This window comes from Stegostoma tigrinum, chromosome 4 (assembly GCF_030684315.1).
Source record: "Stegostoma tigrinum isolate sSteTig4 chromosome 4, sSteTig4.hap1, whole genome shotgun sequence".
NCBI lineage: Eukaryota > Metazoa > Chordata > Chondrichthyes > Orectolobiformes > Stegostomatidae > Stegostoma > Stegostoma tigrinum.
The window spans coordinates 20384916-20409560 of NC_081357.1; the positions used below are offsets into that span (position 1 = coordinate 20384916).

Here is a 24645-nt window from a genome sequence, read left to right on the forward strand (position 1 = left end):
GCTGGTGTGGATTTGTTGGGCCGAAGGACCTGTTTCCACATTGTAGGGAACCTAATCTAATCAAATCTAATTCATGCTAAGTTGCGTATAGTGTTCAGGGATGTGCAGGCCAGTTGGGTTAGCCATGGGAAATGCAGTGTTACAGGGATTGGCTAGTGGGGTAGGCCTGGGTAGGATATTGTTCGGAGGGTCGGTGCAAACCCGATGGGCCGAATGGCGTGCTTCCACACTCTGGGGACTCTGTGATCTAACTTTACAGCCACTGTCATAGAGTTTGTTGGTGGCAAACCCAGTTCCTTCCAATTGTCCAAGCAAAGTGTGAAGCTGGACGAACACAGCAGGCCAAGCAGCATCTTAGGACCACAAAAGCTGACGTTTCGGGCCTAGACCCTTCATCAGATTCCAATTGTCTAAGTGTGTTGTGAACTGAAGGCCTTTTGCTTTACTTCCTGCTCGCCTTCACAACTGGGGGGAGCTCAGACTGCTCCCATTACTTGTCCACAGTGACTGAGCTATGATGCAGCACTCAAATTCAGTTCCCTTTCACGGAATCAGAGCTGAGATGAGGACGGGAGGATTAATTCCCTAATATCTACACCAGTCGGATGAAGGGTATTTCTTAGGCTTTTCTTTGCCCATAGGACAAACACTGGATGCTAAGACTCAGTGATCTGTTTTTCCTTTTTGCATGTGTATTTACCTGAGGAGGGTTTTAACTTTTCTTCTGTTTAATTTCTGTTACACTGTACTCACTTTTAGTTGTGTGTATAATCATAATGTCTATTTTACAAATTATTTAGACTCCAAAATGTGTGAAATGGAGTTGTCAGTTCTGCGACTTCAGAGTGCTTTATTCCTTGCTTGTCTTTTTCTTTTGCACAGAATGTCAACACAATGGTGGTCCTAGAAAGTAATGGCAATCTTGTGCTGTACACTGGCATTATTCGGGTAGGTTTCTACAATAGATAACATTTGCAAAAGAATTCCCAGGCTATGCTGATTAATGCACCCTCTATGACTTCAAGCTACTTATTTTGAAGGTAAAAGTTGTGCATGTGGTAGGGAAAGTGATAAAAAGACAAAAATAATTGTTCACAATGCACCTTTCACAATTTCATTCAGTTCGCAGCCAGTGAAGAACTTTTGAGCTGGTGTCATTGTTGTATTCTAGAAAACAGCAACAGCCACTTTCTGTTCGCCTCTTACCCCAGTCAATAAGATCAAAATGACCAGATGATTTGCGTTTGTTTTTAAAGTGATGTTGGTTGCAAGTTGGATGATGGAATGGAACTTGAGCCCACGACCATCTGACTCTGTGGATGATTATTAAAATATAAACAATATGCAGGTTTTGGAAAAAGTGAAGAGTTTGACTCTAAATCAGTGCTCAAAGAACAGGTGCAGAAAGGGATCAGAGAGACAACCTTTTCACACAGTGCCTCTATGGGGAAAATTGCCAGAGGAGGTGGTAGAGGGCCAGTACAATTACAAGATTTAATAGCCATTTGGAAAGGTATGTAATTGGGAAAGGTTTAGAGAGATATGAATTAGAAATAGCTTCATTTGTCACTTTAATGTATTCTTATGAGGACAGTGACAAGTTTACAAGCCGCCACTTACAGAGCCATAGCCCAAAAGCAGGCAAATGGGACAAGATTACTTGGGGAAACTTGATTGGCATTGGACGAGTTGGACTGAAGAGCCTGTTGCTGTACTGTATGACTCTATGGCACGATGGTTTGTGTGGTCTCCTTATCAATTGTGGCTGAATTGCTTCTGCAATTTGCATGCTTATCTTATTTTAAGAAAGCAGTTATGCTTGTTAAATTTTGCCCCATGTTTGCATAATTGTGGAGACTTTAACTCCTCCCCCCACCCCTTTGTAACGCACTGTTCTTTATTTGGCATGCACCCTTCAGTCAGACCCTCACTTGAGTGGGTATTATGTGTGACAGTCAGTGATCGTCAGTGATGCTGAGTGTGTTGAGCAGATCCTAGTTCTGTGTCCCCACCTTGACTCAATCATACATACATTAGGTGTCACTGGGTCATAATCTAGGGCAGGAACTGCAGGGATAAAGGAGTTTGCAATCAAATGTAAAAGTGCAGTCAGTTGTAATGTGGTTTGATTGCTTGATTGATATAGGTTGCCTCATTTGGATATCCATTTTTTCTGAAGAAAGTTTAGCTCATTCCCCTTCTGCGCTGGGTGTAGGCAGATGCATAAAGAGACATAATAGCAAAGTGTGCAGCTGGATGAACACAGCAGGCCAAGCAGCATCTCAGGAGCACAAAAGCTGACGTTTCGGGCCTAGACCCTTCATCAGAGACCTCTGATGAAGGGTCTCGGCCCGAAACGTCAGCTTTTGTGCTTCTGAGATGCTGCTTGGCCTGCTGTGCTCATCCAGCTTCACACTTTATTATCTTGGATTCTCCAGCATCTGCAGTTCCCATTATCTCTGCATAAAGAGACATGTTGTCCAACATTTTCAACCAGTGCTTATCAGAACAGATGCAAGAATGTGAAACTTTGAAAAGAGCAACAATTTATGCTTGCTGGCTAACTCAGTACTGATTAGTACCCAAGTCTGATCGAGGCTTTGCTTTGTGAATGCAGGACGAAACTATTGATCCCCCATGTTTCTGCTTAATTAAAAAAAAGGCATAACGTCTGGGTGTGCATTTTTTTTCCGAGGGAGTATAGGTCCCTACTCATGAAGTAGCCTATTTCAGTGTCACCATGATTGTTCATTCCTTTGTAATTTAATGTACATATGTGCAGCGTAAATTCTGTTTCTTTTTGAAGGTAGGAAAGGTGTTTATTGCTGGACTTCCAACTCCCTCGCTTTCTGCATCCAACACACTGCCACGACCTAGCACTCCACTTGGCAGTGTCAGCACCCCAGCGAGACCTTCAAGCAGGCACCCCGGTGCGCTGGATGAAGTAAGAATGTGACCAGCTCGTTCATTTGCATGTTGCTTAATGCTGTTCTACTTCAAAATGTTCCCCTTCTGGGAAATGACCAATGTGGATTATTCGGTTCTGAATTATGTCTCAGCATGTAGTGTGGCATAGTACTTTACTATTCAGTACTACCCGGCCATGTTTCTTCTGTCGGTGAACCCCCGTCCCAACTCCTTAGAGGTAGATATTCATTCTTCACTCTACAGTCCACAGATGTTCAGCAAAACTGCCAAGGCATATGAGGCCAAATGCAGGAAAATGGGACTAGAATAGTTGGTGTACAGTGGTACATACTATCCTCCTCCAATTCTGCCACTTACAGTCCGACCTCACAACCAAAGATATATCTCCCTCCCCACCCCATCTGCCTTTCATAGAAACCGCTGTCTCTGTGACCCCCTTGTCTGCCCCACACTTCCCACTGACCCTCCCACCGCCAGCAACCGCTACACCTGCCCCCGCACCTCCCCTCGCACCTCGGTTCAAGGCACAGAACAAACCTTCTGCATTAGACAGGGACTCACCTGCACATCTGTCACCATGTTCTGCGGCATCCACTGCTCCCGATGTGGCCTCCTCTACATCGGTGAGACTAAGCGGAGGTTCGGAGACCGCTTGGTAGAGCATCTGCGCTCTGTTATCGACAAACGACAACACCTTCTGATTGTGAACCATTTTAACTCCCCGCCCCCATTCCCTCAGTGACGTGTCCATCCTGGGCTGCCTCCAGTGTCACAATGCCGTCACCCGGAAACTGGAGGAGCAGCACCTCCTATTCCACCTTGGAGCCTACAGCCCAATGGCCTAAACGTGGATTTTACCAGTTTCAAAATCTCCCCACTCTTGACCTCATCCCTTGACCGACCAACCGTCCCTCTCAACCCCGCCTCCTGGACCTGATGCAATCTGTCCCTCTTCTTTCCCACCTATCTGCCCCTCCCAACACTCCCTATCTGCACTCACCTATCACCATCCCACCTATCTTCCCAAGCCCCACCCCTCGCCTCTATTTATTTTAGAGCTCCCTTCCCCCTCCCCATTTCTGAAGAAGGGTCCCGACCTGAAACGTCAGTTTTCCTGCTCCTCTGATGCTGCCTGGCCTGCTGTGTTGTCTCTGACTCCAGCCTCTGCAGTTCTTACTATCTGTGAGAATAGTTGGGTGGTTGTTTTTGACCAGAATAGATATGATAGACCGAAGGGTCTTTTTGTGCACTGTGGATCTCCATGAATGTATATGATAGGAGTCCCTAAACTAACACTGCTGCTTCTGGAAACCTTGCTGTCATACTTGCACTATTGATAATGAGTAATATGTACAAATAGTCCTGACAGGAGGCCCAATGAAGGTTTATCAACTGTCCCACAAAGAGTGATGCTCTTCACGGGAGAAGTTTCCCTGTGTAAGTTTTTGATGTAATAGGACTGACCTCATTTTCTAGCCATATCAGCCCTTTATTATTGAAGGTACTCAATGCAGTGGTGTGGGACAGGTATTTATAAAGTAGGCTTTGACACAGTAGCATTTCAACAGTGGCTGCATCTTATAAACTGTGTAGAACCTGTAATGTAGCGAATCCCACCCTGGCAAATGGTGGCATTTTAATTCAATAAGTATTTGGAATTTACAAACTAATGATGACCATGAAACCATTGTCGATGGTCAGGAAAAACCCATCTGGTTCACTAATGTCCTTGAGGGAAGGAAACGGCCATCCTTACCTGGTCTGTCTTACATGTGACTCCAGACCCACGCAATGTGGTTGATTCGTAATGCCTTATGGGTAATAATTGCTGCCTGGCCAGGGAGGGGCACCATCATCCTGTGAATGAATAAAGGCAAAAAAAATAAAGATAGTGAAAGGTGCTGCACAGGTAATAAAAATTGACAATGGACCACATCAGGAAATAATTGGACAGATGAACAAAAACGTAGTTGAAGAGGTAGGTTTTAAGAAGCCTCTTCAAAGAAAAAGAGGGTGAGTTGTAGAGATGTAGGAATGGAATTCCAGAGCTTGGGGGCTAAGCAAGTGAAAACACTGTTGGAAAAATAATAATCAGGAATTCACAAGAGATCCGGATTTGAGGAGCACAGATTTCTCAAATGGTTAATGTAATAAAAAAGATGTATATGGAGCAATTTGCCATTTTAAGTTGTGGATAGTGAGTTTTATCAAAGTCCAGTATAGTTTCTGGCTGGTGAATGTTATTTAGACCAGTCAATAGCAAACCACTTTTCTGTAAGGGACAATTATTATTTTTTCAAACATGTTAAGGCAATTAAGTCAGTGGCAGGGTTTTCTGTGGACATAGTTATTGATTGGAGCTTGTTTGTTTTTTAATCCAAAGGCTGTGTGGCCCTCCCCAGTACCTGAGCTGAATGATTCCACAAAGATTCAGGACTCGTACATGGATGACTGCACTTTCCACCAGATTGGAACATACATTCACTCCCTGCGGGATCCTGTCCAAAACAGAGTTACCTTGGTAAGGTATTTTTGCGTACTTGGCCAGGCGAAGCATCAACACTCTTAGGTTTCCAGCAAAAATTGGGAAGCCTGAGAGCTCAGGCTCTGCTTACATGTGCTTAGCATTTTCCTATCACAGCCAAGTTACTGGATAGCTGCAGTGCGGGGCACAAATACACAGAATGCTGGTAAAACTCAGCAGGGTGGCTCAGTGGTTTGCACTGCTGCCTCACGGCGCCAGGGACCCATGTTCAGTTCCACCCTCGGGCGACTGTCTGTGCGGAGTTTGCACGTTCTCCCCGTGTCTGCGTGGGTTTCCTCTGGGAGATCCGGTTTCCTCCATTAGTCCAAAAATGTGCAGGCTAGGTGTATTGACCATACTGAATTGTCTGTAGTGTCCAAGCATATGCAGTCTATGTAGATTAGCAGTGGGAAATGCAGGGTTAGCGTAGCGGACAGGATCTAGGTGGGATACTCTTTGTGTTCACACTGACCCTCCAGTGGGCTGAATGGCTACTTCCACGCTGTCGGAATTCTATGATTCTAGGTCTGGCAGCATCTGTGGAGGAATAGAATTAATTTGTTGAGTCAGGTATGACTGATCTTCAGAATAAGTCTTTGAAACATTAGCCCTGTTTCCGTCTCCACGGCGGGTGCCATACCTTCTGGATTTCTCCAGTGTTTGTTTCACTTTCCAGCATCAGCATTGTTTTGCCTTTGTTGCAGTATGGGGCATGTTGGATATGGATCTTACTGCCCCATTACAGTCTGTTGGGATTCTAGAATCCCTACAGTGTGGAAACAGGCCATCTGGTGCAACAAGCCCACACTGTCCCTTGGAAGAGCATCTCACCCAGAACCACCCCCCTCCCCTTTTACCTGTAACCTTGCATTTCCCATGTAAAAGTCACCTAACTTACACACCCCTGGACACTACGGGCAATTTAGCACGGCCAGTCCACCTAACCTGCACATCATTGCACTGTGGGAGGAAACCAGAACACCCAGCAGAAGCATGTAGCCGTTGCCCCTTAGTAATGAAATGTGTGCTGAAAGGCAAGGAAAGGGTCACTTGTATTTTGAACAATGGCCACACTTAAAGTGCTTTCTGTTTTGTTCAGCTTCTGTGTGAAGTCCATCTAATATAGAAGTAAAGAAAACTTCGCATTTATAACAGGACTTTTATGACCCTGGCATGCCCTAACGAGGACTTTACAACCAGCAGCACATTTTTTTTTAAGAGTAGTCAGTGTGATAATTGTGGGAGGTGTAGCAACCAGTTTGTACACAGCAAGGTCCCACAGACAGAAATAAGAACTGCAGCAACATTTATTAAGGAGTAACTAGCAGCAAGGACACTAGGGGAAGCTCCAGTATACTTTTGAATGGTGCTGTGAAATCTTCTTTGTCCACTTGAGGGAGCTCAGAGGATCTGGATTCAACGTCTTACGTGAAGGATGGCACCTCGACTGTGCAGCATTCCATCAGTGCTGCCCCACCTACCGAGGTGTTGTGCTCAAGTCCCGAAGTGATACTAGAACCCATTGCCTTCGCAGCCCAAAAAGAATGTGCTACCGCTGAGCTGTGGCTGATGTACTGTATAAAGGTTGCTGGGTTAGCTGTGATTGGATGAGCGAATTGCTAAGATTCTTATCAAAGCTGGCGACATTAGTGGCAACTTGTCAACTTTTCAGTGTACTCGTTTGAGTACATGTGATAATAAAGCTGATCCTAATTCATCGAGCCTCTGTCAATGACAGGATACTGACATTGCCAAGTGGAATGCAAGGCCATGATATTGTGTTGGATGCAGATAGTTTCAGTTTATTTTTGTGAAAGCATCATTATCTCTGTATGTCTTCATCCCTCTTCCGATGTTGAGTATTTTGTGTCTTTCTCTTCAGGAAATGAGTAATGGGAATTTAGTTAGGATCACCGTACCTGAAATAACAAACTCGCAATTGGGTAAGAGCAAACAAATCTTAATTTTTTTTGGCAAGAGCAGTGTATTTAAACACGTGTTAGTTGTATCAAAAATTCAGGCAATTCAGAGCATGAAATATGTACAACTTTGGTGCTAAATATTTTACTGAATGCCATGGCAGAAGATTGATCAACAAATAAAAATGTCTTGTTTAACTTCCAATAGTGAAAAAATGCTTGCAAGCAATAAAATATATCCTTCCGAAAGAGATTGCAGTACAAGTTTTAATCAAGTGGTACAACGCATACAATGCGCCGGGTGGACCCAACTATCATTCCGAATGGAACATGTTTGTGATCTGTCTCATGAACCTGATGGGCTACAATACAGATAGGCTCAAGTGGACACGCAATGTAAGTAAGCATGACAAATTATTTAAGCAGCTTTACATTTGAGGAGAGTTAAAGATTCTGAAAAGTACGCTTCTTTCACACAACATAGCAATAAGATTGAAATAAATGTTGCTTTGAAAAAGTGCCTTCAGAATGCGGCAGAATCACAGCCTTTCGCACACCCTTTATCAAACAGGAATAAGCTTGATTTCAATTTGGAGACTTGCAACCGAGAGTCAAGTATTGATGGAATTTTAAAAAATTTATTAACAGTACTTCAATCTGAAATGTGACCTAGAAAGTTTATTCAAAAACTTATTTAAAGGGGATTTTGAGATTCACATTGATCACTCATGTCTTGCTGACAGGGAAGTCCCCTGTCTCTGAGGATGCAGTATAAACTCATCATTTTGGCACTAATATTTTCAATGTACAATTCTTGGTTTTAATAGATGACAAAGTTTTTGTTCTCAAAATGTATAAAAGAAGCAGCTGAGCACCATTATATATGTCTGTCAGGATCATCCTTTAGAATGAAGAGGGGAGGTGGTGACATAACGGTAAGGTCACCTGAGCAGTAACCCAGAGCTCCCCCAGACTAATAAAGGGCGGCACGGTGGCTCAGTGGTTAACACTGTTGCCTCACAGCACCAGGGACCTGGGTTCGACTCCAACCTCGGGAACTGTCTATGTGGAGTTTGCACATTTTCCCCGTGTCTGCGTGGGTTTCCTCTGGGTGCTCCGGTTTCTTCCCACAGTCCAAAAATGTGTAGGTTAGGTGGATTGGCCATGCTAAATTGCCCGTAGTGTTCAGGGATATGTACATTAGGTAGGTTATACCTGGGTGGGATGTTCCCAGGATCGGTGTGGAGTGTTGGTCTGAAGGGCCTGTTTCTACACTGTTGAGATTGTATGAAAATAATGTTCTAGGTTCAGATCCTACCGTAGAAGATGGTGAAATTTGAATTCAATAAGATTTGGAATTTAAAGCCGATGATCACAAAAACCCATCTGGTTCACTAACATCCTTGAGGGAAGGAAGCCTGGTTTTATCTGGTCTGGGCTGCAAATGACTCCAGGCCCAGAGCAGCGTGCTTGCCTCCTAACTGCCCTAGATGGCCCGTCAGTTCAAGGGCAAATAGCAATGTGCAATGCAGTTATGTGAATTTAAAAAAAATACAATCGGACGGATCACCTGGCATCAACCTAGGCACCAGAAGTAGCAAAGACAGATCTGTTGGTGCTACAAAATCGCCCTTACAAATATCTGTGGGTTGTGCCAAAATTGGGAAAGCTGTCTCACAGGCTGGTCACACAACAACCTGACATAGTCATATTCATGGGATAATACCTTACAGTGCCCCGGGCACCACCAGAGGTGTTGACACTGTGCTGTACAGCTGTGACAAGTAGCCCTGGGAGTCATCCTATTTAAATCTAGATCTCATGAAATCTCTTCGCATTAGGTCAGACATGAACAGGGAGACCTCCTGCTGATTACTATTTACACAGCCCACCATCACTGATGAAACAGTGCTGCTCCCATGTTGACCTCATCCTCACTAACCAACCTGTCGCAGAGATGTGTCCACCCACGCCAGTATTGGTAAGAGTGATCACTGCACATACCTTGTGGAGACAGGGTCCAGTCTTCACACTGAGGATGCCCTCCATCATGTGAGAGACTATCATGATGCTGGAAGGGACAAACAAGGCATGGACTGAGAGCCATTAGTAGCAGCGGGAACAGAATGGTACTCCAACACAATCTGTAACCTCATGCCTGGCATACCACCCACTCTACCATTACTAACAAGCCAGGAGATCAATGCTGCGTCAGTGAAAAGTGCAAGAGGGCATGTCAGGAGCAGTACCAAGCATACCAGACAATGAGGTGTCAGCTTGGGCAAACTCCAACTCAGGCCTACTCAGGTTAAATAGAGGACGCAGCGTGCTGGAGACAGTCACACAACAATCCCATAACCAACTGATCCGATTTGAGCTCTGCAGTCACAGTGAACAATTCAGCAACTAACAAGATGTGAAAATATCCCTATCCTCAATGCACACATCAGTACAAATGATAAGGCTGACTGATTCGCCACAACCTTCAGCCAGAAGAGCTCTGTAGATGATCCATCTCGGTCTCTTCCACAGGCCTTTTGATTCACTCCATACGATGTCAAGAAATGGTTGAAGACACCAGCTACTGCAAAGGCTGTGGGCCCTGACAACATTCCAGCAATAGTACTGAAGACTTGTGCTCCAGAGCTCGGTGCACCATGGCCAAGCTGTTCCAGTACAATTACAACACTAGCATTACCTGGCAAAGTGGAAAATTGCCCAAGTAAGTCCTGCGCACAAAAAGCAGGACAAATCCAACCCAGTCAATTACCACCCAAACAGTCTATTCTTAGCCATCAGTTAAGTGATGGAAGAGGTTCTTGCCATTGTTATCAAGCTGCACCTGCAAAGAAATGAACTACTCACTAACACTAGATATGTTCTGGTTCATGACGTCATTACAGCCTTAGGATAAACATGGGCAAAAGAGCTGCATTCCACGGGTGAGGTGACCTTGAAAGCAAGGCCACATTTGACTGAGTGTGGCGTCAAGGAGCACTGGAGTCAAATGAAGATAGTTGTGGTTTTTGGAGGTCTGCCAACTCGAGCCCCCACACCTCCCCCCCCCCCCCCTCCCCCAAAGACCTTGTTGCAGGAGGTCCTCAGGTTAGTGTCCTAGTCCCAACTATCTCCAGCTGCTTCATCAATGACCTTCCCTTCTTCACAGAAATGGGAATGTTCACTGCAGACGACACAATGTTCACCACTTGTGACTCCTCAGATATTGAACAATATCTAGGCCTTTTGGCTAAATGGTGAATAATATTGCTTGACACATGTGTGGCACTAGTGACCATCTCCAACAAGGGAAACTCTCACCATCACTCCTTGACATTCAATGTCATAACCATTACTGAATCCCTCACTGTCAACATCTTGGGAATTTCCATCGATCAAAAACCGACTTGGACTAACCATCTAACTAACGGTGGCCACAAGAGCAGGTGCGAGACTTCCATCATCTTGAATTCACACTGGTGGCTGTGTTTACCATTTACAAGGTGCAGTGCAACAGTTCACCGAGGCACCTGTGGCAGCAACTTCCAAATGTATGACCTCTCTCACCTAGAATGACAGGGAAAGCAGGTGCATGTGAACACCACCCTCTGCACATTCCACTCCAAATGACACACCATCAAATCTTGGAAATATATCACTGCTCCTTCACTGTTTCTGGGTTAAAAATCCCGAAACTCCTTTCAGTCCTGTGGCTGTACCTAGACCCCAGGACTGCAGTGTTTCAAGAAGTTCGCCATCACCTTCTCCAAGGCAGTTATGGATGTGCAGAATTGCAGGCTTTGCTAGTGATGCTAAAATCCCGTGAACAAATAAAGAAAAGGGCATTTCACAGGCTCGTCCTTTTCGTTTGTGTTAATCAAAATCAATGTTCCAGCACTTATATTTCAGACCCTTTACATTGTGTATACAGCACAGAATCCAGCCATTCAGAATAACTGGTCTGTGCCAGACTTTATGCTCCGTTTACTCCCATCTTTTCTCATCCTGATCGAGCTTTCTCCTTCATATGCTTGTGTAGTTTACCCTTAAATGTACCTTTGCTTTTCACTCATCTGCTGAAGATTGGAAGAAAATTTAAAAGTGGGTCGTTAAAAGATGGAATTGATTCCCTGAGCATGATCAGTGGAAGCAGAATCCATCATTGTATTTTTAAAGCCAGTTAGCTAAATGTTTGTAAAAGAAATCAAGGCCTTAAAAGGTATAGGGAGAGGGCAAGTAGATGTGATTAAGTGGACAACTGTATCCCGGTGCTAGGAGTCACAGTGGGCTGAATTACATTCTTCTCTGATGCAATGTTCTATGATTATACAACATTGGAAGTAAAACACGAAAGTTCTAGGCTATCTATTGAAGGTTTTTCTAATCATGTTGGCACACAGAATAGCAAACATTTGCATCTACGTGAAGTGTCATGGAAGTTTTGATCTGTCTACAAATTCTTTAGTGGATACAGCTGTACATTTCCCAGAATATGTAAATAGGGAGTGGGTGAAAGTTGCTTTTATGAGCTCCTTTATCACACCATTAAAATCATAAAGTGTTTACAGCCCAGAAGTGCTTGTGCTGACTCTCCTCAAAAAGAATTTGCCTAGTGCCACACTACTGCCTTTTCAGATAATGATCTAATTAACTTTTGAAAGCCACAATCAAACCTCCCTCCACCACACTATCCGGCAGTGCATTCCAGATCGAAAGCATTCATGTAGTTTGAAAGAAATTTTTTTTTCTCTCGTGTAGCTATTGCTTGTTTTGTCAGTCCGTAAATCATGGTTCTTTATTTCATTGTCCGTCCACGATATGAATCTAAGGAATGAGGTCAGGAGAAGAGAATGTGTCTCAGTGAGCCTGTTTCTCCATGCACTGTGATCACAGCTGATCTTGCACCGCACTTCATCTTAGCTCTCTGTATCTCATGAAACCTTGAGAGGTTACATATCTGTATCTGAGCCTCCTATACAAGGATAAAGTATCCACAACCCTCAAGGGTAAGCAATTCCAGAGATTCACAATTCTTTATGTGAAGAAATTTCTGTCCATCTCAGACAAAATTATCGGGCCTTTATTCTGTAACTGTGTTTTAGCTGGGGGAAATAATACTACTGCACCTACATTTCATAAACTTAATTGTATCAAATTGTTCATCTCTCAAACTTCTAAACTCCAATACAATGGCATGCATTGATAATTGGATAATGGGCAGAAATTGGATAATCGAAATAAATGAACCGTTTTCAAGTTGGCAGGCTGTGACTTTTGAGGTATTAAAAAATCACTGTTTCAGCTATTCACAGTTTTTATGTATGATCTGCATTTACTGACTAAAAGTAGCATTTCCAAATTTGCTGATGGCACGAAGTTAGGTGGGAATGTGAGTTGGGAGGAGGACGGAAGGAGGATTCCTTCGACAGGCTAAGAGAATGGGGTGAATATAGTAAACAGAACAACATGTGGAAATTGTTCAGTTATCCATTTTGGTGGGTAAAAACAGCAATGCAGTGTGTTTCTTACATGATGGGAGGTTGGGAACTGTTATGTGCACAGATCTAGTTGCCTTTGTTCATATGTCACTGAAAGCTAACACGCCAAGAGGATTTGTGTACAGGAGTCAGAAGTTTTCTACAATTGTATAGAACCTTGGTGAGACTGAACGTAGAGTATTGTCACAGATTTGGTCTCTTTATCTTGCTAGAGAGGGAAGGCAATGAAGGTTCACTAGATTGATTCTGAGGGTGTCGGATTGTCCTTTTAAGGAGAGATTGAGAATATGGGGCCTGTATTCTCTACAGAATAAAGGAATGGGAGGGATTTCATTGAAGTATGTAAAATGAAAAAGCATAACAGCCAAGGTAATAATCTCAGGATTACTACCTGAGCCATAGGTCAATTAAATGGAGGTAAATGCAAGGCGCAAAAATTAGATTTGCTTGGAATGGGCTTCAGTTTGAATGTCCTGGAATAGAAGGGAGCAGTTGCGCTCGGACACGCTTCTGTTAAACCATGGCATCCTGGTGAATCAACTAACTAGGGCTGTAAAGAGAGTTTTAATCTAGTTTTTTTTTTGTTGTGAGGGTGAGTGGGATGCTTGCGGGACAGGAGATGTATCTGACAAAGCATGCCGATATAGCACTATTACAGGACAGGTTTTTGGATAATGATCAAAAAAGCCAAAGAGCAGCAGATGCTGGAAATCAGAAACAAATTTAGAAAATTCTGGAAAAATTCAGCAGTTTGGCAGCATCTGTGGAGAGAAAGCAGAGTTAACATTTTGAGCCCAGGGTCACACATAGAGGGAAAATAGTGTTAGGATAGTTGGCAGAACCGGCTCGGGTGGCTGAACGGCCTATTCCTGTTCCGAATTCCTATGTCCAATTTACTCAGCCTCTCATCATATGACAAGCCGTTCATTCCAGGAACCAGTTTAGTGAACTTTTGCTGTGCTGGCTCCATTCACCTGCATGACCATGGAGAGTAAAATTACGCAGAATATTCCTGGCTCTCTCTCACTGTAGCTAGATTTATTTATTTTTGCACTATGGTTCTTTTGCAATAAAGGCTAATATGACATTTGCCTTCCCAGTTGCTTACTATATCCCTTTGCTAACTTTTGGTGTCCTTTGCACGGATGCACCCAAGTCCCTGTGAACATCAAGCTTCACATCTTTTACAAGTTTTGCTCTTCTGTTTTCATTACCAAAGTGAATAACCTTAGCCTTCCCCACATTATATTCTATTTTCAAATTGTTGTTCAATCATTTAAGCTGTCTTTGTCTTTTTGAAGCCTCTTGGAGTCCCTGTTACGATTTGCATTCCCTCCTAGATTTGTGTCATCAGAGAATAATTATACATTACTCTTCATCTAAGTCACGAATGTAGACTCTGAATAGCTGAGACTACAGCATTGCTTTTTCTATTTATCCAAGCAGCAAGAACCTCAAATATGTTGGACAGTGACAGGGGCTGAAGATCTCTATTGCTACCAGACTTGTAGTCACAACAGGGCACAAAATACTGCACATTTTTGTGGTATAGTGACCATTGAAAAATTAATCTAAAGCAGTTGTGCCGGTAATCAAATGTCATTTAATTCACACAGCTTGATTTGGAGGGTTCTCTGTCCCCAGTGATCGTTGCCAAAAAAGCCAGGCCTTCAGAAGTCGGCTCAGACGAGGTAAGGAAATTATACTTCGCATGTTTTGCACAGTGGGAAACAGTGTGTAAATTATCGTTTTGTTCAAGATGCATTCCCATCGCACTTCAAATATTTGCACTTGAATCGTGCAATGTCTTAGTGGTTCTGCACCCCAAGGTCATGAGTCAAAATTCTGCCACATGCCATTCAGATTGGTCATTTGGAACCTCGGACTCATTTATTGCAAGCATCCAACTTCAAGAAAGGGAATTTTTACCCGTTCAGACCTACACGTCTTTTGAGACACATGATTGAATGACCATGAAAGTTAGAATATGCATTAAAATCTCTCTTATGGGATCATAAACAATAAAGATACCTACATAAAGGTAGATAACCAAACCTCTTTCAGTTCACCCCATCCCCCTCTGTGATGAAGGGTCTAGGCCCGAAACGTCAGCTTTTGTGCTCCTGAGATGCTGCTGGGCCTGCTGTGTTCATCCAACCTCACATTTTATTATCTGTTTCAGTTCATTCAGCTTTTCAGTTCATTACATCTACATCCAACTATCTGCAGTATGATTTCAAGGTTTTAGCCTCAATACCCTGTTTGGATGCCGATTTCTCATGCTGATCACTCTTGGAATCAAATTAGAATTGGAAATTCCTTCTACCTATTTCTTTGTATATGGTGTTCTTCCTGCTTTTATGCATGTTCTATCTTTGAGTCACCTTGTTTTTTTCCAGTTATTGACGGTGTGAATCCTGGATGTTGGTTCATCTTCTCACTTGAAAATGAACTGTTGCTTTGCATAGGAAGAATACATTTCTACCATTGGCCATCATGCTGCAGTAACTAGAAGTGAAAAACAAATGTGATACAAATCGACACAACATTGAAGTTTACTATCTGAAGTGTAACTGTTGCAACTGTGCAGTTTACTACAGTAAATTCGGCTCTTTGCAAACCTAGTGGTAACGTTGTAGGAGCAACAAAATTGGCTATAAAATGTATAACTTCTGTAGAAAATGCTGTTAGGAAAATGATACTCCAGCCACACTGTCATCCTGACAAGCATATCTTACGTAAAAAGATTTTTGTCATTTCTGCTTTTATGTAAGAAAGTTGAAGAGGCTTGTAATGTTTCTTAGCTTTAATTAAAATGCATGTTTATCTTTTATTTTCAGGACTGGGAATACCTGCTTTCGTGTGACTATCATCATAATTTTGAATCTCACCTTTTAGCTGGTGTGCTGCAGTTAGACCCTCTAGAGGTCTTGCATCCCAAAGAAGAGACATTTCCGAACCTTGGCCTGGATTCAACCACTCTACTTTTCAGCCACATTCCTGCCATTTTCTTTGTGCTGCACCTGATCTACGAAGAACTAAAGCTGGATAATCTGATGAGGGAAGGTGCACGTTCACTTGTCATTCTTCTGTATCAGCTGGCAAGGTATGTATCCCTCTGGGGACACTATCACTGATACCCAGTTTCAGAGAGATTTTGCTCCAACCTCAAACCTTTTTTTGCTTAGATTGCTAAATTCTTTTCATTGGACTGTGAAGACAATTTTGTAATTCATTTCCAAGCCAGCCGGCATGATACTTTCACAAATCTGATGGTCGAAACCTTTTTAGTTCAAACTGTTGCAGATTTTAAAAAGCCAGTTGCCTTTAAGGTTTAAATTGACCAGCTCCAGATTGAAAACCAGTCATTGGACTTTGTATTTAAGAGGTAAGTTCTTCTCTTTGACTATGTTTGACCCTGGGTGTCCTTGGAGAGGGAGCACGTGGTGTTTTTCAGCACCCTTGTAGCTTTAAGAGTGAGATGGGCACCTCAGGAGCCAGAGTGCATTATCTCTCCCTCCAATTCTCATTTTGATTTAGCCCCTCACTCCTTTTCTACCCTCCCTTCATTTGTGTTATGATTGCACTGCCCCTCATGGACAGTGCATGTAATTTATTTCTGTAAGTATTCCAATGAGTGATTTAGTGATCATTTTTTTCCCAGAAAAAAAAGGGCTGAGCTCTTCAAAAGCTCTGTGGTGCAGTAGTAATGTCCCTCCCTCTGAGCAGGGACCCCAGGTTCAAGTTGCGCCTGCTGCAGGCGGGTGTCATCACCTTTCTGAGCAGGTTGACTAAAAATATCGAAGAATTGAGTTCTCGTGGGCCAGATGAACTTGGTTCAAGCCCTGGTCTGAACAGGCTGTTGTGAGAAAACAAAGCTGCTTTCTTATAAATCAAAGTGAGAATTTGAGGAGGAGATGATGTGCTTCAGCTCCTGTGGTGCCCACCTCTCCCTGAAGGATGTGAGGATGCTGGTGGATACTGTGTACTCCCTCTCCAAGGGCACTGCGGCACCAACATAGCCGCAAGAAAGCAAACTCAGCCATTAAATACAAAAGTCCAATGACCCTCACTGGCTTTCAAGGATTCTGGTGGCACGGTGGTAGTTAAGGATATTCAAGTCCGAAATTGTCTGATTTTTGATCAATCAGGAAAAGGCAGGCGAGTGGAGCTGAGGGTAATGAGATAGGCCATGATGTCATTGAATGTTGGAGCAGACTTAGTGGGCTGAATGACCTGTTTCTGCTCCTGTGTCTCATGGCGTCCCTCCTTCTGGGCCAGATTCAAGCCTCCGGAACATGGCATGACATGTCTGAACATATTGCAAAATAAAAAGAGCCAAATTCTTAAAGGCTCTTGCAACACAATGGTAGTCTCCCTCCCTCTGGGCCAGAAGGCCTGTGTTCAAGTCCAACCTGCCATGAAAGTGTGTCACAGTGTGTTCAGACAGCTTAATTTAAAATATAAACTAAGTTTACATATATGTGGAATTGTCATTCAACACGTTTGGGTTGACCCAAAGGGTGGTGGTTCCAGAGCATCCAGGAATATAGGTTTTGCTGCCATCAGCTTTTGTTGTCACACATTTCTGCAAGAAAACTGTAAGGTGTTCTTGTCGTACAGTAGTAATGTCCCTTCTTCTGAGCTAGGAGGCCCAGGTTCAGAAACTACCTGTCTAGAGCTATGTTGTAATGTCCCTGAACAGTTTGATTAGGAATAAATAAGAAACACTTGAGTTCTTCCCTAGTGGTGCGTTGGTCTCTGCGTAGGAAAAGGTCCTAAAAGGAAAATTAAAAACAAATGTTTGAACCATTTATTAAATTAGAGTCAAACCTTTGTAAATTTCTGAAAGTGTTTTGCTGCCTGATTTGCCATGCAGATATCAGTATATCAAAGAAAAATAGCATGAAGATTTCCATCCAAATCACCTGCCTTGGAAACTCCACAAATTAAACTTCTTTGGCTTCAGCGACTGGTTTCCCTGAACTAACCTTTCTCCCTTCTGAACCGAACTCCTGATTCTCCTGAACCTTGCTGATCTGAAGCCCAAAATAAAACTAATGACTTGTTGGTCTGTTGTTAACACGGCTGTTTAAAGAGCCTATCTATTAACTTGAGAGAGATCCTTCCAGATCACAACTACGTACTTTTTTGGAATTGGTGCATTTAGGTCACTATTCACGATGATTTTCTGACCTGTTTTTAACAAAATATAATTCACAGAACTAGCCCAAATCCATCTGACTTTATTATAAAATCTATGTCCCATTATACTATATATATTGTACACAAAGGGTACGATTACATAAAATACAGCTTAGAGAAGGTTCATTCAGTTTGTTATTGATTGAATGGCTCATCCTACTAGGAAAGAGTGACAACTTTGGACCTATACCCTTTGAAATTTAGAAGAATGAGAGGTAATCTTATTGAACCATACTTTATTATGAAATACCAAATGATGCATCCTTTTGTGGAGCAGACTAGAATTAGGGGACTCAGTTTAAGAACAAGAAATCTCTCTTTTAAAAAGATAGATGAAAATTTGCACTCTCTGGGATGGCTGTTGGTCTGTCAACTTCTACAGAAAGCTGTGGAGACAAGCTAATTGAACTGATTGAAGGCACAGTTTGCGATAGTTTTGATAGGCGAGGGAATCTACCGTTTACCGTTACATTTACCATAGCCATGGAAAGGGAAAGGAGCAGTTACCAGGGGAAGATATTTAACTGGGGTAAAAGAAACTATGATGCTATCAGACAGGAGTTGGGAAGTACAGATTGGGAGCAATTGTTCCACAGGGCACAGCAGACATGTGGAGGCAGTTTAAGGAGCAGTTGTTGCGAGTGATGCATAAATTTGTTCCTCTGAGACAGGTAAGAAGGGGTAAGATTAAGGAGCCTTGGATGATGGGTACAGAGGTGCTTCTTGTCAAAAAGAAAAAGGCAGCGTACGTAAGGTGGAGGAAGCAAGGGTCTAGCACAGCTTTAGAGGATTACAGGCTTGCTCGGAAGGAGCTCAAAAGTGGACTGAGGAGGGCCGGGAGGGGGCACAAAAAAGGCTTGGCAGGGAGGATTAGGGAGAACCCGAAGGCATTTTACTCATACGTGAGGAATAAGAGAATGATCAGGGAGAAGCTAAGGCCGATCAGGGATAGCGTAGGGAACTTGTGTGTGGAGTCTGAGCAGATAGGGGAAGCCCTAAATGAGTTTTTTGCTTCGGTTTTCACTAAGGAAAGGGACCTTGTTGTGAATGAGAACTTTGAGGAGCAGGAAACAGGCTTGAATAGATCAAGATTGAGGAAGTTGATGTGCTGGAAATTTTGGCAAACGTTAAGATTGATAAGTCCCCAGGGCCAGACCAGATTTATCCTAGGTTGCTCCGGGAAGCGAGAAAGGAGGTTGCTAAGCCGCTGGCGAAGATCTTTGCTTCCTCAGTCTCCACGGGTGTCGTACCAGAAGATTGGAGGGAGGCAAATGTTGTTCCTCTTTTCAAGAAAGGAATAGGGAAATCCCTGGAAATTACAGACCAGTCAGTCTTACGTCTGTGGTCAGCAAGGTTTTCGAAAGAATTCTGAGGGATAGGATTTATGACTATTTGGAAAAGCATAGCGTGATTAAAGGGAGTCAGCATGGCTTTGTGAGGGGCAGGCCATGCCTTACAAATCTTACTGAGTTCTTTGAGGAAGTCACGAGACAGGTTGACGAGGGTCGAGCAGTGGATATGGTGTGCATGGACTTCAGCAAGGCATTTGACAAGGTTCCCCACGGCAGGCTCATTCATCAAGTCAGGAGGTATGGGATACAGGGTGATTTGGCTGTCTGGATTCAGAATTGGTTGGCTGACAGGAGGCAGAGAGTGGTTGCAGATGGTAAGTATTCTGCCTGGAGGTCGGTGCTGAATAAATTATGAGTATGAGTAAAATGCCTTCGGGTTCTCCCTAATCCTGGATAAATGCGAAGTGATGCATTTTGGAAGGTCGAACTTAAATACTGAATATAGGATTAAAGGCAGGATTCTCGGCAGTGTGGAGGAACAGCGGGATCTTGGAGTTCAAGTGCATAGCTCCCTCAAAGTTGCCACCCAGGTGGATAAAGTTGTTAAGAAAGCATATGGTGTTTTGGCTTTCATTAACAGGGGGATCGAGTTTAAGAGCTGCGAGGTTATGCTGCAGCTCTACAAAACCCTGGTGAGATCACACTTGGAATATTGTGTCCAGTTCTGGTCACCCTATTATAGGAAAGATGTGGAGGCTTTGGAGAGGGTGTAAAGGAGGTTTACCAGGATGCTGCCCAGACTGGAGGGCTTGTCTTACGAGGAGAGGTTGACTGAGCTCGGACTTTTCTCTCTGGAGAGAAGGAGGAAGAGAGGTGACCTGATCTTGGTGTACAAGGTAATGAGAGGCGTCGATAGCCAGAGACTTTTCCCCAGGGCAGGATTGACTGCCACGAGGGGTGATAGTTTTAAGGTGTTAGGAGGAAGGTATAGAGGAGACGTCAGAGGGAGGTTCTTCACCCAGAGAGTTGTGAGCGCATGGAATAGTTTACCAGTGGTAGTCGTGGAAGCGGAGTCATTAGTGACATTTAAGCGACTGCTGGACATGCACATGGACAGCAGTGAATTGAGGGGAATGTAGGTTAGGTTATTTTATTTTAGGATTAGGAATATTCCACGGCACAACATCGTGGGCTGAAGGGCCTGTACTGTGCTGTACTGTTCTATGTTCTATGAATCGAGGGTTCTGTGGAAGCAGACAGAATAGTGGAATTGATGCACAGCCGGATACACCATGACCTTATTGAATGGTGCATTGGTCTCTGGTCTCTTGTAGAGCAGGCTAGAAGAGCTGAATGGCCTACTCCTCCCTTATCCAATATTCCTGTGATAAGGTTGTCCACTTTGTACATAGAAAGGGTAGTTGACTGTAGTTAATCAGGCTTTTGTATACATCATGAATGCAGTTAGAAAACTCATTATTCTGCGTTTTTCATACAATCATTGCTGTGATGCTTGTTACCTCAGTGGAAGTAAAGACTAATTATTCTCTTCATCCTTAGAATATAGATTTTAAAACTGGATACTTTATTTTAATAGGCACAATTACATTACTTGTTGAAAGCACTACTGAGAAAAAGCAGTGTGCTATTCGAGTTTTTAGTCTTTCATTCACTGAAAGTACATTTCACAGTTTGGTTTGTATCATTCGACAGAGATTTGAAGCTGGACATGTACATGGATTCTTATTGGAGGGACTACCCTTTACTGGTGAAGGCTTTGAAACAAACGTGTAAAATTGATCAAGGTAACACTGCTTTTCTTGGCCTCTGAAATGTGGGGTTTCTTCTGCAACATTCAGAGTGAAGCAATGCCTGCCCTTGAACTTCAAACATGGGAGGTTTCTTCAGGCTGAGATTGCAGAGGACAAACTGATCTGCCTGAGACATGGAGGCCACTGCATTGAAATCTGTCATTAACTTATTTCGAAAAAAAAACTACATAACACATAACTCATTGTGCATGTAAGTTTGGGTTTTAATTCAGCGTTGCTTCATATTACTCTGGCAAGAAAGAACTATTACAAACTTCCATTTTTGGGGTATGATGACAACTCAGTTCAAAGATGTACATATCTATTTTCAGGGATTATAGGTTTAAGGAGGGAAGAATGTGCTGACCTGATTGAGTCCATGCCAGTAACTGTGGAGCAATGGATTGAATGAACTGCTTCTGGGCCTTTATTACTCTGACTTTACAAAAGGATGACTGCAAGTTGGTCAGAAAGAAATTTGGCTGGAAGGAAATTTGAATGTAACACAGGGGTAGTTTGTCAGTGAAATAAATATCGCCGTGGCCGAGCTCAGCTATTAACCCAGGCTTGAATTTGAGGTCTTTTTGGCCACTTAACATCCTGTGAGGCATTTATCCACAAGTGAGGACCTCCAGTTGTAAGATTAATGTAATAGTGCTTAAACACTGATCAGGTACTTCATGCAAATCTTAATTAAAAAGCTCATTTTTGACAAGCTAACTTAAATGCACTGGATTTTGAGGTGATGAATCTGAAAAGAAACTTGATTTATTTATTGTCACACATATCTTGTTATAAAATATAATGTAAAGTCTTATATATTGTTGCCACTCTCTGGCACCATCTTAAAACACAGAAAAATAAACCAAAGCATAAAATGTTAAGGCAGAAAATTGAAGAAATAAAAAACGAAAACTTGTTACTAGCGTAAAATTGTAGAACCTTTACAAAGCTACGAAGATTTTAAGACCTTGCTTCTTCAACACAGCACAAACAAGACTCATGAACCAGCCACCTTTCCTTATTGCTGAACCTCCTAGCATCTATCGATGGCTGAGTTCTTGTCTAAATGGTGATGTAATGCCCCCTTTCCCTTACCTGCCTGGCATCTGTGAAAGAACAAAATTAATTGTGCAGGTAAGTCAGCATTTTGTCATGCTTTTGAGTTGCTATATCGTTTTAGAAAGACCATGGGGGATTTTGGGAGAAGTTCAATTTTATGAATTATAGAACATAGAACAATACAGCGCAGAACAGACCCTTTGGCCCTCAATGTTGTGCCGACCTGTGACCTAATCGAAGCACATCCTCCTACACTATCCCATCATCGTCCATCTGCTTATCCAAAATGACATTAATGCCAACTATAAATTACCATTTAAACTGTGCAGCATTTTCAGCAATATCCTGTATCTTGTTTCTCTTTCAAACTTGCAAATCTTTTGGCAAAATTGCCCCATGCTCCTCCGTTTAATCATTGTTTCCAGCTACTTTGAATTTGTTAACATTAGATTGTAAGCCAGCAGTTTCTGTGCAACATCGACGGATTGTCAGCTGTATTTTCAGAGGTCCCGTGGGGCTGGGGCACACGTTGCGATCTTTCTTCGATCTTGCAATGTTCTGTATACTTTTCAATCATTCAAATTTCTGTGTCAGACCTCAAGCACTGTCATTTTTGGACCCAGAGAAAATCTGATAGTCAAGACACATTTTTAAACTTGTCTGGTGTTCGTAGATATGACTAACATGAATAATATGTTTAGTACTGAAGTGGGTAGGTGCTGTCAGTCAAAAATAGCAGTGCTAGTACACATTATGATGATTTTGTAGGCAATTTCACACATTTTACGAGATGAAGTGTTCACTCAAGCGTGTAACCACCATAAGCAATCTCTTCAAATGGATAAAGCATACTCTAGTGGCTCAGTTTAAAAGAAACAATGCATCTTTTGGTTATACTTGCTTTTAAACAAACAGAACTCTCTGGAAGTTGGGACAAAAGCAAGGCATTTAAATTTATTGCAGATAGTGAGGCTTTAAACTACTTCATTCTGAAAGCAGTCAAGAATAGCTTTGAAATTCACCACACATTTTCCCCCTGTTTCGGTGTCATGAAGTAAAACTGGTGAAAGGCTAAGAGGCCTTTTACGACAGAAAGTTTAAAAAAGTTTAATTATCAAATGTAGGTGTCACTGCCTAGGCCAGCTTTCATTGTACATTTTTAATTGTCCTTTGAATTTGTGACCTTTATTTTGTTTGTCTCTTTTCATTCTTCCCGTTATCACTCCACAATTCCAGCAATAAATTTTTGTCTGCCCATTCCATGTTCCTGGTGTCTTGGAGTCAGTCGTAGAGGTTTACAGCATGGAAATAGGCCCTTTAGTCCACCCTGTCTATGCCACCCAGTCTTCACAGTTAAACTAGCCCCATTTGCAATAAAAACATCGAAGATAGGAGCGTGAGGCGGCCAATTGCCCTTTGAGCCTGCTCTGCCATTCTTCACAATCGTGGCTGATCATTCAACTCAATAGCTTAGTCCTGCTTTTTCTCATTTGGCCCAAGGCTATATCTAGTTGCCTCTTGAATACATTCAATGTTTTGGCATCAACTACTTCCTCTGGTAATGAATTCCACCGACAACCTTTTGGGTGAAGAAATGTCTTCTCATCTCCACCAGCATTTGGTCCATAGCCCTCCATATCTGTCACATCCATGAACCTGTCCAAATGTTTCTTAAATGACAAAATTGTACTTGCCTTGTCCACTACCTCTGACCGCCCGTTCGAGAACTCACCAGCCCTTGTGTGGGGAAGAAAATATTGCACCCCTTGATCCTTTCGTATCTCCCCTTAAACCTCTGCCCTCTAGTTTTAGAATCCCCGACCACGGGGAAAAACTATTGACTTATCTACCTTACCAATGCTTCTCATGATTTCATAGACCTCTATAAGGTCACCCCTCAGTCTCATATGCTCCAGGGAAAAGTCCCAGCCTTTTCGTGTGACTCAAACCTTCCAGTCCAGGTAGCATCCTAGTAAGTCTTTTGTGCCCGCTTTCTATTTTAATACTATCCTTTCTGTTTTGGAATGACCGGAATTACATGCACTACTTCGGACAATTTGGAAATTTGTGTTAACTGCAAATTTTGAAGTTGTGCCCTGCACAGCCTGGGTCTGGTAGCTATCCTAACTCTGACCCAGGAGAATTCCATTGTATACTTTTCTGTAGTTCAGAAAAGGCACCGTTTATCACTGCACTCTGTTTCCTGTCACTCAGCCAACTTTGTATTCGCTTCCATAAGCTTTGACTATGCTGAGAAATATATTAAATAAAACAGCCACTCAACAATATCGTTAGTCTCAGTTGCAAGAATTGTAAATCATATCTTGTAAATTAAGTGGCAGTGTGAACTTTGTGCACTACCTGCATCAGAAGCAAAGGATGTGGGTTAATCTTCGATTGCAATCTTCC

At 42.7% G+C, this 24645-nt stretch overlaps 1 protein-coding gene across 2 annotated transcripts in view; it reads left to right on the top strand.

Annotated features, from left to right (window-relative positions):
- The window catches only part of anapc1 (anaphase promoting complex subunit 1), a 215129-nt gene that overhangs the window by 35937 nt on the left and 154547 nt on the right, over positions 1–24645 (top strand). For both annotated transcript variants that reach the window (XM_059645205.1, XM_059645206.1), the window contains exons 13-21: positions 883–948; positions 2807–2944; positions 5312–5449; positions 7335–7395; positions 7580–7767; positions 14483–14557; positions 15707–15972; positions 21077–21168; positions 22163–22311. In XM_059645205.1, the coding sequence (XP_059501188.1) occupies positions 883–948; positions 2807–2944; positions 5312–5449; positions 7335–7395; positions 7580–7767; positions 14483–14557; positions 15707–15972; positions 21077–21168; positions 22163–22311 (1173 nt within the window). The remainder of the gene's footprint in view (positions 1–882; positions 949–2806; positions 2945–5311; positions 5450–7334; positions 7396–7579; positions 7768–14482; positions 14558–15706; positions 15973–21076; positions 21169–22162; positions 22312–24645) is intronic.